Consider the following 15,882-nt stretch of genomic DNA (forward strand, 5'->3'; position numbering starts at 1 on the left):
GTAATGAACCAGTGGGGCAGGATTTTTTTTTTCCTTTTCAGTACAATGTATTTTTTCATCCCAAAGGAAGTGAATTGTTTCTGAGTCACAGGCTTTTAATAAATATCAAGTTAATTCATTAGCGTATGAGGTGGGAGGGTTTTGATGTGGCAGACAAATGTATGTAGCATTAAAGCAATGAGTGGGTATTATTCATGTGGGTAATGGGGAGGAGAAACTAATGGATTGAAATGTCAGAATGTTTCTAAGTGGTCTGAAAAGGCACCTTAAATACAACACTGGAATTAGCAGATGATTTGTGAGCTCAGTGGCACACACTCCAGAAATATAATTTTTTAAGTTTCTCTAAGTTTGGCTGTTTCACAAATGTGATTTGTAAGAGGGTTGTCTCTTCTTTGGTCTCAAGTTATCTAGATGAGGGAATACAGGCAAGAGCCTGAATTCTGCTTTGATTTAGGCTGAGGTTCACTCACTTTGCTTAGAGGATGTAAGCTGAAAATATTCTATGATTCCATGGTTGATTCTGTGCCTTTTACGTAAAGGCCAGAGGTGTCTGGACTGTTAAGACAATGTGTTGATTAGAAAAGGGTTTTTTTGGGGAGGGGGGGGAAAAATGGTTATCTGTTAATTTGGTTATCTGTTAATTGTTTACTTACCAGTGTGTTTGTTTATTTCAGGCCCGCTGTATTTAATTGTGGAATATGCTAAATACGGCTCATTGCGCAGTTTTCTCAGGGAAAGTCGAAAAGTAGGACCAAGCTATGTGGGTAGTGATGGCAACAGAAATTCAAGTTACTTGGATAACCCTGATGAGAGAGCCTTAACAATGGGAGATCTGATCTCATTTGCATGGCAGATATCACGAGGGATGCAGTACCTTGCAGAAATGAAGGTAAGGCAGTGTAACTGTGATCTGAGTTTGTCCTTTTGATAGAGAGACATGTCAGCAGTTGGATCCTCCACAAGAAGCCTAAACACTCTTGCTGGTTTCTTCCAAAAGCTCGTCCATCGTGATTTAGCAGCCAGGAATGTATTGGTGGCAGAAGGGCGTAAAATGAAGATTTCTGATTTTGGCCTCTCCCGTGATGTGTATGAAGAAGATTCATATGTCAAGAGGAGCAAGGTACAATGCATATTAAAAACAGTAGTGGGAATTATTACCTAATCAAGAGAATGAATTTATACTGCAGGATTTGAGCACAGAAGGAAAAAATAATAGCCATTTATTGTTAATTTAGAATAATTGCTCTATTTTAAAAAAATTAAAATGAAGTTGAAGCAAAATTATGAACTTAGTCAGTGGGACAGTTTTATATATATATATGTAAAAGGTGTATTACATTTAAGTCTCCATTACCTCCTCCAGCTCTTTTTGTTGACTTTTCAACAAAACCAATTCATTTCTAATATGTAGAAATTACAAGTTAAAGAAGGGTCACCATGATGATTAAGGCCTTGGGGCATCTGACATGCAAGGAGAGGCTGATACAGCTGTGTTTATTTAGCCTGGAGAAAAGAGGGCTCAGGGGAAACTTGTTCATGAGAGGGAACAAAGCCAACAAAGCCAGGCTCTTCTCATTGTGGCCCAGTGACAGAACAAAAGGCAATGGGAGCTATTTTAAATACGAGCAATTACATTTAAAGGGAAGAAAAAGAAAACATTTTTACTCTAACAGTGATTGAACACTGGAACAGGCTGCCTGGAGATACTCAAAACCTTGGGGGAAATAATGTCAAGAAATGTGGTGTGGCTGACCCTGCTCTGAGGTCCCTGTACACCTCAGTGGTTCTGTGATCCTGTGAAGAGCTGCAAGACAATTATGTAAAGAGCAGGATGAAATCTGTTGGTTTTTTCAAAAGCGATGTGCCAAACAGGCTGTAATAAATTATTTCTTTTTCTTAAGACTAGAGAGTTCACACAGGATGATTAAAAATAGCATGTTTGGTTAACATAAATACAGAAGAATGACACCTTTTTGAATTGCAGGAGCTCTTAACTTAACCTTTTTACAGGCAGCGGGTAGCCCAATTTTAAATGAGGTTTATCTAGTTCCTCATCACTCTGCTGGAAAACACAAACAAAAACCACCACCATTTTTCTCTTTTCCTATTTATAATTAAAAACCTAAATAAAAAATTCCCAAGGAGTTGGAAAATAAAAAAATGCGATTTCTATAAAAATCCTAATTTCAGTAATTACCACATCTATGCAGAAGACATGAAGCAAACCCCTCCTACAGATATTTCCAAAAGTATGAAAGATACGGAATCTTAATCAAAATGGTTCAAAATCACAGGTTGGGGTAGATGAGGAGCTAATGATACCTGCCGGAGGTTATTTAAAGCAATTCCATGTCCCTTGCCACAGTAAATTATTGTCAGGTGCCTAGATACAGTTCTGTCTGCTCAGTGCTCACAGCAGGATTCAGGGTATGATAATATTTCATCTGTAGCTCTATGCAAAGTAAATACAATGGAAGGATGAGTTGTTGAGTCACATTACTACCTCCCTGAAAAGAAACACTTGAGCATAATAACTTTGAGATTGCGAAGTTAAGACTTGTCATTTATTTATTCTTTTAAAAAATACTCTTAAATACAGTGAGCCAAATCCTACTTTCTGCCTGTTTGTATTCACCTGTTACTGACATCAGCAGAACTTTTACAAATCAGACCCAGGCCAGACACTGCTTTCTATTGACTCTTCCTAAGATGAGTAGTGTTGGTTCAGGTCCCTTTATGACTTAGTATGAAAGAATTGCCAACCCATTTTTTTTGTGTGTATGTGAAAGTGTTAGAATCTTATGGAAAGATTTCCATAAATACTGTGAGTTTTCAGTTTAGCTTTCCCTGTTTTTTTCAGGACAGTTTTTTGTGAATGTTTCATAAGTCGAAGTAAGTTGGAAAAGAGAAAACACTTCTGGAAGACATGATCATATGTTAAAGGGCTTTGCTGCATTCATTTAGCTGTCTTGTGATGTATATGCTTCACATTGATCTATACCAGTTGCTCTGTATTTTAAGAATGATGAATTACATAAAGGCGGTTTCATTTTATTTGGCAGGGTGTTAACATACTGAATGGGTATTTTCTCTTTACTTCTGAGACACTTGTCACTGTAGACATTAAGAGCCTAACAAGCATCTGTCTGCTTGCATAGGGAAATAGGAAAAAGAAAAAAATAACAAGGAAGGAAAAATGATAAGTCTCAAATCCTTTTGAAACAGTTGTTGCATATATATATATATATATGTATGAATTTCATGAGAAGAAGTAAGTTGTATGAATCCTAGTGATATTGTAAAGGTTATGAAACATCTTGGAAATTTTGCAAAGCCAGATTTTCATTAATATGTGGGGCAGATTTCTCACATTTTATCAGTGAAGTTTTGCCAGCAGAAACTACCAACTTGTAGATTCAATCGAGTAACAAGTAACCAAATATGACTATCCAGGTACAGTTCTGGGACCAAAGATATTTTAACATATAGGTGCTTCCATTTATGCATCATCTCTTTCTTTAATCATCATTCCCCAACATTTTTGCTTACATGTTTCCCAAGAGCAATGGGAAGCAGATATTCACGTTTGGAGAACTTAACTGTTTGGATGAAGCTCTTTGTTGAGGAGAGTTGAGTTTATCTGATGTAAACTGGTGACTACCGGGAAAAAACCTACACCACCTTATTGCACATAATTAGATTACTGAAGTGTATGGAATGAAATGAATGAGTGAATTTAAAAACCCTTGCAATTGTTCTCACTGGTTTGTTTTTTTTTATGAAATGCCAAATCATTCAGTCCATTAGAAAATACTAGAGTACAGATAGAGTATCTATTACAGTTTTGAAGATAAACACCTTGGTTTTCCACTTGGAAACTTAATTTTCTGACAAGTAATTGCATTGTTGCTTTTTTTTCCTCCTAGGGTCGGATACCTGTTAAATGGATGGCCATAGAGTCCCTATTTGATCATATCTATACAACACAAAGTGATGTGTAAGTGTAAATTCTTGCGTTCTTCATGTTTTATGTATTTGTTTTAAGGAGATGAGGGAGGAAACACAAGGTACATAGGAGCCAAAGCTGCTACTCTTACAAAGAGACATGAAGAACACAACCTGGATGGCACCATTAGCTGGCAATGATATGCAAAATTATTGTAATGTTGAATAAAATCTGAAGAAAATATTATCAAAGGCATTTAGGTGCACTCAACAGAGGTATTTAGGTACAATCAGGTACAATTTAGGTACAAGGGTTGGATTTGTTCATGTGACATGGTTGCCTTTGAATTGACACAAATTATTATTCTTTGCTAAAGATAATGGTTATCCCTGAACATCCAGTTCCTGTTCATCACTTGTCTGGAACACTTGCTGGCAGATGAGGAATGGGTTGGGGAAAGAAGGAAGAAGAATTTAATGCCTTCCCTAAGTTATGTCGAAATCAATGACACAACTTCAGTTAATTTTAATGACAGAACTTCAGTTAATTTTAATGACAGCTACCTCAGACCTTAGAGGAATAGTCTGGTTCCAGTGCCAAGATGCAAGTTCATTTGCATGATTAGGAAAACAGAGATCTTGAAGATAGATATGCTCCTATCTCCACCTGGGATGATTAGGTGGCAAAGCAACCACAGCTAAGCTGTTTTCTCATCTGATAAGCAAGGGGCCAGGCAGAGGATGTGTATGTATACATTTAACTTGGGATCAGATACTTTCATTTCTTTCTCTCTGGGATGAATGATGTTTGTGACTGATCACCAGGTAGACACTAAAACTAAATATTATTTATTTAGGAGAAATAAACTGCAAAAGGAACAGTACTTATGCCTGATTTTCTGCTAGTGTTTTGGGTAGCAGTTTGATACCTTCCATGTTTCCCTTTGAAAGAGGATATGATAAAATTAAGGTTTTCATTAAATTCAAAGTAAATAAAACATACCAATCACAATGAAATTTCACTTTCGGGAAAAAAAAAACACTTTGATAATAACAATATGTGCAAATACGAAGCTTTAGCTTGTGCTTCTAAATTTATTTATATTCACTTTTTTACACTTCTCTCTGCAGGTTGGAGTAGTTCTAGTGCAATAGAATATTTTGCTTGCCTTGGAAATTCCCTAGAAAATTAATTCCAAAACTTTTTAATTTATTTTGTTTCACTTGGAGTAAGAAAAGAAAAAAGACTGGGGTAATTGTTAGGACAATGTCACTTTTACTTGGGTCTGTTTACAGGTTTTTCTGGGTCTCTTTTTATCCTCCTCAGGGTATCCATGTGCTGACCTGCTTCTCTACAATGACTTTTCTCAGAGAATCGTTATAATTCTTTAAAAACTTTCTAGCATGTTTTTAATTTCTTCATTTTCTGCAAAACAAACGTGTCACTGTGATTTGGGGCCAGAACAGATTGAGTTGTTGTGTAACTGCGTTGATTGTTGATTAATCTTCTGGATCCGATACATTCCTCTCTATTTGCTTTCCTGATCAGCTGCTATTAGGCCCAAGAGCACATCTCTTGTATGTGTGATACAACACCATGCAGAGATTGCCCAGCTATCTGGCACTGAGAAAGCTAGCTCAAAGCCCTGGGCAGCATGCTGGTGCTGTGTAGCTTTACTGATGTCCGGATCTGGATTAGTATCTCTATGTAAAGCCATGCTGATTTACCAGCTTTCTTGGAGATGCATCAGGTTTTCATAGCAGAGCACTGCATTGTGCTTTGTAGGTCTGCTTCAGTACAGCGGCATAAAAGGTTTAAATATCTGCCACACTTACATGGTGCCTTTGACTCACTGGTGAGGAGGTCACCTTCACTATTTATGTCATTATGCATGAAGTAATCTGAGAGTGTTGTATAGAAGCTCCTAATTTAGCCAAGTCTCTACAGGACAGTACTGAAACACAGAATTGCAAAGCAAATCCCCTGCAGCGCTAGGTTTCATGAATGCCGTTTGAACAGCAGAAAAGTGGTAAATAAGTACTTTTTTTGCAGCACTGATTGTTATATTAGATAATTAAGTCACTGAAAATATTATTTTATGAATATGCTTTGCTTTTTTGTAGTCCTGCAGTTATATTTTAGGAGAATGTATATGCAAATATACAGCAATTCCAATATGGTCTTTTTTTCTGATACTCTCAGTTTCCATTTTCCAGCCTCTTCCTTCTAAAGCCTTTCTATATAGTTAGTGGTTAGCAGTGCCTAATAGCAGTACCACTTGCCAGCATTTACAGAATCCCATTTGTGCTTCAGAGGTTGATGACATCAGTGGAAAGCTAGCCTACTGTCTTCCTTTTCACATATTTTTCTTTCCTAACTTTTTTTTATCACATTTGTATTCAGCAAAATACCTAGCACAATGGGGAGTTTTTCATCTCCCATTCCTCCTATCGTAGTTCGTATAATGATTTGGAAGCATTGCAGCATTCTACAGGATTCTATTCTAATATGTTGTTTCACTAAACAGCGTTAATGAAGAAATTATTCATCTGATTCATCCTTCCATATTCCGTAAAATTCCTCTTAAACAGGAGTATTTTAAAAATAAAACCTGCCATGTTACAAAGTTTATTTGAATTAATCATGGACAGAATCATAACCTGACGGCAGAGCATAATTGGCTTCAAAAGGGTATGAGAAGATATATTAATAAAGTATATGAAAATGCTATAAATATTCATTAGCTTTCAAGAATGTGCAGGGTGATTAAAAATTAATTCAATGAATGGCATTAGGGAGAAAACCAGCAGCATACCACTTCGGACTGAGTAAGACTCACTTTGCCTTCTCTGGCCATTTTGGAAGCTTTATTGCTGTACTTTTGGGGTTACCATTGTTCTTTAAAATGCAAGAAGCACAGGTGAAATGTAGTCAGACGGCAGATGAGGTTTGTGGCTAACTTTTTGAGATGGAATTTTCAAAGGAATTACATACTGCTGTTTGGTTTGGTTGATGTGTAATACTTCCTAAAATCTTCTTAAAAGTGGAGTTTTCACAGAAATTACCCAATGATGAGAACACAAAAGATATAATTTGTCATGAACTGCATATAATTTTGCTTGCAGATACATCCCATTGTGTATTCTGTTTGAGTGAAACAGTGCTATCTAGTTTCTTTAATTTTGAACATCCAAATTTTGGCAGTCCTGTCAGTTGAGCAGATTTGGAGTAATTTGTAGCTTGTGTCTCAAAAAAGCCTTCTACTAAAGAAAGAAAAATATTTTTGCATCTCTTCTCCTGGCCTGCCCTCCAAAACCAGACTAATTTAATCTATCTAAATATTTCCAACCCATTGAGTAGGATTTTTTTGAGCTCATCAATAATGTAGGTTAAAAACAAGTCTTTATTTCTTCTGTTCATTTCAGAAATCAGTGTCTTCTGCTCTATGTTAAACTATATTTTAAGCATTTGGTAATTGTAGAATAAATTATTTCCTGTTCTTCATCAACTCTGGGAAGAAAATTAAGTCCTGAACTATTGAAATGGCCTAACAGAGCAGCTGAAATCAGAGGTGCTGATTATGGTTGAAATGAGCATATAAAGAAGCACAACCTCATAGTCAAGACAACAGACCGGTTCCTTGGTAACTGGTGGGTCCAGCCTGTGTAAATTTAGACTGTTATTTCTTAGTGGGACTGTAAGAGCCAATTAGGGAGGTTAGACTCCCTTCGCTGTCAAGGGAGGCACCTCCTGGAGCACTGTATGGAAGAGGAACAGCCTTTGGACTGGACAGCCATGGGAGGGACTTTCTTTTTCTGCTGTCTAGAGAACAGCCTGGGCCTTCCCAGGATACAGTTAGCTTTTGTCAATGGAGAAAAGAGGGGTATCCCTTATTTCTACTGTCTTGGTTGCTAGCCTTTTTAATGAATATTTGGGAACAAAGATGGCCCTGTGTGCATCTGTACAGCCCCCCTGGCTCAGCAGTGTCTTGAATTTGGTTGGGTTCTCAAAACACTAAAGATTTGTTGGCAAAAGCTACACTAAGTTCTTGAAATCTACCGCTCTAAATAAAAGCTCATTTCTTCTTTTTCAGATGGTCATTTGGAGTTCTGCTATGGGAGATTGTAACTCTGGGAGGCAATCCCTACCCAGGTATTGCTCCTGAAAGACTCTTTAACCTCCTAAAAACAGGCTACAGAATGGAGAGACCAGAAAACTGCAGTGAAGAAATGTAAGTAGCTCTTGATCAGATTAGATTCATAAACATCTCCTGAATAAATACAGTAAAAAAAAAAGTTTAAATAAATGTTATTCTTTATATCTCAGAGGTATAATCAAAATGTGTAGTCCTCAAAAGAATGTAATAAAATCAGTGTACAGTAAAGTGCAGGAAAAGAACTGCCAACAGAATGCTTACAGCTACACTCAAAATATTTGTAGGATATTGAATAATGCACTTTCCAAACAATTAAAAGAGTTTGAATATTCAAAACTTTTGAGGGAGGAGGAGCAGAAGAATTTCATAAAACACTGATAGCTGAAATATTCAAGATGTTTCACTGCTTTTCTACAAATGCAATAGTTGTTCCATCCACAGTCCTTGTCTATTAGTCGTCCTGGCATTGCATAGGAGAAATGATACCTTAACTAAGAAATCTATACCCTGAAAGACACAAATTTTTGGTGATTTGATAAGCCCATGGCAATTTCTTTTCTTTTTGGAGACAGTTCTTTTGGCTGATTTACTAAAACGATCAACATGAAATATCTTCTCTCTGTGGTTGCTCCATGGCTGCTGGAGATGAAACATGGTTTTATATTCAGTCTGCAAATATGGTCACGGTCACTTTGTTTTTAGAGAGTTACCAGGCTATAACCACTGTGATATCTCTTGACTGACTTTCCACATGAAAGATGCTTTGGCCATATCTGGGCTGAGATAATACAGTATAAATAATATAATTATTTTTTGTAATACTATATATAGAGAAAAAACATTAAGGGTTTCTGAAGTTAAGCAGGGTAGAAGTTTACAAGTATCACTGGCAAATATCCTCGAGCAAATACTTAATTTTTTTTTGCTTATTTCATTTCAACAGGGAATAAGACTTCATTCCTCAAAGATATATTACATTAGTGATAATAATTAGGTTACGCAAGCTGACCATGATTGAGGTGGTTTTTTTTTTTATTCAAGCCACATCATGGTTTTCTGACTGGTTGAGATTTTTCCTGTTGTACTCAGAATTTTTTCTGACATCCTTTGAGAGCCCACTTTAAGGACCATTTTTTTCTTAGTGTTCTCTGATTTACCCAGTCAAGTGAGAAAGAGATCATGGATAAGGTCAAAAAGTGCCTTCCAATAGTTTGCTGTAGCTCTTGTAGCCAACTGTTTCCACAATTAGAGCAATTCTGTGACTGGATCACTTAGTCCAGAAAACGCTTGAGCTAGACAAAGTAATATGAATGCCAGAGGTTGGAGAATTACACATCCAGAACTTGGCCAATGTCTGTCTGATAGTCACTCAACTCCAAGACTTTAATTCTGCTTCTTTCAGTTTCCACACTGTATGCTGTAGAAGGTAGTTGAAGATAGAATAAATAAATATAATCAAAATAACAATAAGAACAGTAATCAAAATAATGTTAATTTGTGAAAATAGTCTTAGGTTAGTCTTTGCTTTGAAGAAAAGTTTACAGAAGCTTTCCAGAATTTAAACAGATTAAGTACAAAATTCTACTTTCTGATATAACAGCAGAATTTTTCAGGTTTGAGGGATGCACATCAGTGATGAGATACAAATTTCTTCAAAGTCACATGCAAAAGAAATCAATCAGGAATCTGGCACGCTGTCTACACATGAGGTCGTCCTTTGAGGAAGTGAAAATAATGAAAGAAATCTAAGACTGCAGTCCTTCAAGGACAGCCCAAGCGCATCATCATTTAAACTGATAGGGACTCATGAAAATAAAAGCCCATTCTTGTGAATGTCAGTTTTTGATTCAAGGGAATGTTTGACAGAAGACACAACAAAGATTGATGTACTTGTGGATAGCCATCATACCACAGTTCAACTTCAGTACTCTAAATTATTTGAGCAGAAGCATGACCCACTTCTAAGAATAACAGTTTGTTTTTTTCTTTTCACTTTGTGGCGGGTCACAGGTACAACCTAATGTTACGCTGTTGGAAGCAAGAACCTGATAAAAGGCCAACATTTGCTGAGATCAGCAAGGAACTAGAGAAAATGATGGTGAAGAGTAGGGTAAGTGTGGAAAGGCATGAGGTTTTGAAAGCTTTTGTGATCATCTGAGCTTGAATATACAGAAATAATGATTTTATTTATTTTTTTTAAAAGCTGAGTGATTTACTTTTCATTAATCTTTGAAGCACATACCTAGTTTCTTCCAAATGCATCCAGCTTTTTGAGAGCAGTACTACTTTATAGTCTTTAGTAACTTCAGCCCTAAATGCAGATGAGTTATTCTTAATTGCTGTAGCACTCTTAAATAACTGTAGGAAGCCTAGAACTAGAAGAATGCAGTATTTCCTTGAGCTTGATTTAGTTATATGATGATAGCAACATAAATACAAAAGCTGTATGATTCCACCCATCTGAGTTACTTTAAACTATTATAATCCTATATAGACTTTCTTTGAATGAATGGATGCTGGGGTCTAAAAATAAGTGCAAGTTGCATAAATTTATGAAATACATACATACCTACTTGCACATAAACACATTTGTATTTTTTTTAATCTAGTAGTTACGGGTAGGGGGGCAGTTACAAATGAAACCCAGGAAATGTCAGATCTGCAAATGTAATGGCATTTACATTGGGTGCAAAAATGACCAGTAAACAAATGGGAACGTTTTTGCTCAGGATGTGAATGTAAAAATGAGTTCTGAATTAAAAATGGCAGAATGAAAGGTCTAAGCTGTGTACTGTCTAGCTGACTTGCACCACTAACTTATAATGGCTGAGAACTGGCATGCAAATGATCTGCATGTCCAGTGACAGACTTGGCAAGTTTTCTGAAATTCTCACCATAATTAAAGCCAATCCAAAATAGAGCTTGAAAAATTAGTCATTCTTCTTGCCTTTCTGAATAAAAAACCCTGAAGGTACTTCAATTTATAAAATTGGGTAACTTTAACTTGTTAAAGTTTTATTTTGGTCAGTTTCCAAGGGAAAGCCATTTTAAAGGAAAAAATGTGTTTTAAATGAGTTAAAAAAGCTTCACATTTGGTTTTTGCATCAAAGCAATTCAGCAGCATTGATGAAAACCTACAAATTCATGTGGTTGACCTAAATATTTAGTTTTAGAACAACGGCATCAGAAGTTTTATTTGGCAATATTTACACAGCTAATTTTATACACGATTGTGTAATAGCTTTTGTAAAAATGATGAGAAGATCTGAGTACCTTCTTTAATCACACATATGTATCTATATATTTCAGGCACGCATATGTATTAGGCATAACAAACTGAAGGTCAAACAAATCAGTTAGCACAGCACTTTAACTTCCTATTTTACTGATGTGCAGATTTAAGGAAGGGGGAAGTATTAATATGTCTCCAGCATGTCTAGTGTTCTGGCAAATCAGATATTTCCAAAGATGCTATGGTTGCAGAAAGGAAAAATCCTATTCAGGTGCCAGAGGTACTATCAAAAGACAAATGTAGTCAGGTCTGTATTTACTTGTGTTAAAGGCACCAGATGTGCATAATAGCGTTTATACCCAACCAGCAATACAGCCACGTATGTTAACCCAGCTTTTTCTGTGTTCACTTCTTAGGACTACTTAGATCTTGCAGCTTCCACACCTTCTGATTCCTTACTTTACGATGATGGGCTCTCAGAAGAGGAGACACCTCTCGTGGACTGTAATAATGCTCCCCTCCCTCGAACCCTCCCTTCCACATGGATTGAAAACAAACTCTATGGTAGAATTTCACATGCATTTACTAGATTCTAGCAACACAAAAAAAAAATTCTTCTGCACTGTTCTCAGACTCTGTAACCCCATTACAGTGTTTCTTGTTTGAATGGAGCCAGTCAAAATTTGCTTGGAAGCTTCTTTTGGGTTCTTTTGTTTGTTTTTAATTTTGGTAAATGTCAAAGTTTGCATCAGGATCATCCTTTAGTCATTTTGCAGCTGTGTTTAAAATGAACATTTTTAAAAGGATGTGAAAATAAGTAAAATGACTAGATATCATACAGTAAAAGAAAAAAAGATCAGGGACGTAATCTCAGGGGAAATATAAAATGCTAATGAGTATCTAATTCAACTATTCTATTGGGGGAGGCTAGGAACATTTGAAATATGTTAGATTCTGCATGTCTAATTTAAGCAATAGATTTTTTTTTAAACACTGGGCTTTGCCATAGTTCAGTTATAGGACCCATCTGCAACATTTTTCATTTATCAAGATGGATTTCTAAATTTCAGCTGCTGTTAATGTGTTCTGGATCCATAAGCTGAAATGTCTATTTAATGTATCATAGAATGAAACCAGAGTATTATATACAGAAAGTAGAAATACTGTATATAAGTATTATATACAGACTAAATTGACATGTAAAGTCCTTTGAATATTGAATTAACAATGGGCATTTTGAAAATACACTCAGCTGTTTTCACGTCCTTTGATTTATTATGAAAATGTCAGTACTAAACCTTGATTGAATGATGTAGCAAGTGTTTTTAAAAAGAACATATGCTTTCATATTGTGATGGTGAGATGGACAGTAAAAATGGTTCTTGCCAAAACTCCTACATTTTGTCTCCTGATTAAATACTCTACATGTTAGATACTTACTAACATCACAGATATTTTTTTTTTCATTCTTCAGGCAGTATGACTTTCGAAAAGTTGGATCTTTTAGCTTTAAAGTTGCCATTAATACATGGCTTTGGGTCTATTTTTGATCTATACCTTAGTTTTGATTTTCTTTAATAGGTTCTCTTTGTGAAGAACTCATGTTCACTTTGGGGCACTTAGTGGCCAGATTGTTAAAAGAATGCAGTAACAGGAAAAGTTGCCACCAAGGTTGATGGCAAATGCTTAATGCTTAATAAACAACAAAATCAGATTCCTGTTTTTGAAAATCTTGACCCTGGTGTGGTTCTCTGCTTGTACAGCTGGATCAACATGGTGCTAAGCACTCTGTTTCCATGTTGGTGATCACTTGTGCTTAAACTGAGAATGAGTTACTGGACTCAATGCAAGTAGTTACATGCCTGAAATACAGATTTAAAAGCTGAATCAAGACAAGAGTGCTCAGAACTTTGTTGAACTTTACTCGGCTGTGCTACTGGGATTTCCTAAAATTAAGCAGGGGATCCCTGGTGAGGGGATGAGAGTGTCCCCAGAACTTCACTAAAGCCAAAGGAAAGGTGCCCATATAAGTAAATGAAATACTCTCAGCCATTGGAATAGACTTTGGATCCTGTCCCAGATACGTTTATTAATTCTTGGAGCACTTCCTGTACAGCAAGAACTTCCTCTTGCAAAGCTGTATATTGCTACATGATTGTTAAAAAAGAAAATAATGGAAAGTTGGAGGCTTATCAGAAGAGAAATTACTAGCTTTTCATTATGCATATGTGCATGCACGCACACAATTTTTTATCAAGTAAGCACTTTATTTTTTCAGGGTTTTTGCTTACATTTGAATTTGTGCTTCAGGGATTTTGAAACATCATTTATATGAATTGATTTGGGACAAAATCCAGTGGACTGGCTTAAAATACTGAAGGGAGTTTTGCCAAGGGCCTTACTGTCTGCACATGAAGTTATGGTTCTTCAGTGCAGAAAAAATTATCTGTTTTCATTTTTAGGCATGTCATACCCGAACTGGCCTGAGGAGAGCCCCGTTCCACTCACAAGATTCGATGGCACTAACTCTGTGTTTTCAAGATATGCAAATGATAGTGTATATGCTAACTGGATGGTTTCACACTCAGCGGCAAAATTTATGGACAAGTTTGATAGCTAAAATTTTCTTTGTGAAAGGTAATGGACTCCTGAGGGGAACAAAGATGCAAAGAATGGAAAGTCCATTGGCTCGTTCTTTGTACAATTAACAACCAACTTTTAAATTGGCAAAACCTTTTATTGGTAGTTTCTAAAGTGTGTTATTCATGCTGAAGACTATAATTGGTGATTTCCCCATTCAGAAAACATATCAAGCCGGATAAGAGTTGTAGTTCGAGTACTTCTTTCTAGATTGCCGTTTTGCAAATGGTTCCATTTGGCAACTTCTTACTGGAAATGGCTTCACACTTCATTCTCACTGTTTTTTAGACTAACCATCCTGTGTTACAGCTTTCTTGGATGGGAAAATGTACTTGAACTGCTACTGTTATAATGGCTGTTAGCATATGTCCACTTGATCTAAGCAGGAAGCACAAACAATATATGGAAGGGAGGGGGGAAATAGGTTCCCAAATTACTAAGCTTGCTATCAAATGAGAAGTGTAACAAAGCCTCTTTCTTGGTTTGGAAGCAAACATGAAGTAACTCAATAGCGGACTTGAGAGTCAACATTTGAAGTCTTGTAAAATGTTTTGTCTTAATGAAAATTTGTTTTATTAGTCTTAACTTCTCTTACCTTTAGCACAATGGAGATAAATTTGATACAAGATAAGCTGTATAGACTGATGGCAATCGAGTGTTCACCTGAGACAATTTACTTTCTGTCACCTTCATCTTACTAATGTTAAAATGTACAGTCTTGTACAATCATAATTCCTCTTATGAGTTCAAAATAGTCTGTACAGGATTTTTAGATTGAATTCAAGTAAACAGATTTTGTTTGCAGTCATGTTCAGAGGATTGGAGTTCTCTTCTCAGCTCCAAATTGGATACACTGCCATGCACAGGACACTGCTATGACATAACTTCAAGTAAGCCTATAACCTTGAAAGTCATGAGTGAGCAACACTTGCACAGCAAAATTGGTGTAAAAATCTACAGTTAATTTAACTATACAAGGAAAATGTCATCAGAATTTATTAAGGTGAAGTATAAAAATGTTGTGCTTACAACACTGACAGTATTTGGGAGGATTATCAGACTGTGAGTCATGTTCTAGATGGAAGAGTAAATGATCAGCTCTACTTTTGTCTTTATTTGTAATCTAATATTGTTAAAGGTAACTGTTTGCTACAAATGTTGGGATGTTAATCCTGAGTGACCAGTTGTTAGCATTGTGACGGTTATTCTAAATAATCCAGTTCTACCAAAGCTTGCTCCTGTCATTTACAATCCATTTTAGCTGTTTTCAGATGTTGTTTTGTGTATCAACTTTATGTTTCCATTAAAGTCTGTGATTTCAGAAACAAGATCTTGAGTCAGACTGCCAAACACAAACACAGATTTTCATTTTACAGAAAGTGGGATATAAAGTTCAGTGCTGGAACTTAAACACCTTCACTGTTGGACGTCATACTTGGTCCTATCCTGGTTTCAGACAAGCACTAAGCAGAGTGACTTTTGCTTTGTAAAAACACTTGCTCTGTTGTGTAATGCTTATGTACAGTAAACAGATACCGCTATGTATAAAAAAGGGGTTTGGTTGTGATATAATGGTGATCTTCACTGGTATGACACAACTATCAGAATAGATGAGCTTTTTTTTCTATTGAGATACCTATCAAAAAAGAAGAGAAAAATGGCACTTGTAACTTTTTGCTTTGTCCATTCCTTTTCCTATGTGTTATGTGTGTAAGTGGGAATTCTTTATTTGGACAATCAAGACATCAAGATTTTGTTTTTTCTTAATTCTTCCTTAAATTAGGGGTTTCTTTTTGTCAGCAATCTTCTGCAATACCACTAAACTGGGAGATGTGAAGCACCCGGTTTCTAACCTGAAAAGCTGTGTGACAACATTGCTGTACAGTAGGTGAGTGGGATAGTAAC

General features: G+C 36.2%; 1 protein-coding gene across 3 annotated transcripts in view; it reads left to right on the forward strand.

Annotated features, from left to right (window-relative positions):
* Nucleotides 1-15,307, forward strand: part of RET (ret proto-oncogene) — a 202,025-nt gene extending 186,718 nt beyond the window's left edge. For all 3 annotated transcript variants that reach the window (XM_062613569.1, XM_062613562.1, XM_062613553.1), the window contains 7 exons: nt 678-892; nt 1,001-1,123; nt 3,930-4,000; nt 8,043-8,180; nt 10,116-10,215; nt 11,754-11,901; nt 13,800-15,307. In XM_062613569.1, coding sequence (XP_062469553.1) covers nt 678-892; nt 1,001-1,123; nt 3,930-4,000; nt 8,043-8,180; nt 10,116-10,215; nt 11,754-11,901; nt 13,800-13,957 — 953 coding nt within the window. In that variant the 3' untranslated portion in view covers nt 13,958-15,307. The remainder of the gene's footprint in view (nt 1-677; nt 893-1,000; nt 1,124-3,929; nt 4,001-8,042; nt 8,181-10,115; nt 10,216-11,753; nt 11,902-13,799) is intronic.
* Nucleotides 15,308-15,882: the final 575 nt, after the last annotated feature.

The sequence above is a fragment of the Pezoporus occidentalis genome, unplaced genomic scaffold, assembly GCF_034315485.1.
Source record: "Pezoporus occidentalis ecotype Australia unplaced genomic scaffold, CSIRO_AGI_Poc_V1 ctg101, whole genome shotgun sequence".
NCBI classification, from domain to species: Eukaryota; Metazoa; Chordata; class Aves; order Psittaciformes; family Psittacidae; genus Pezoporus; species Pezoporus occidentalis.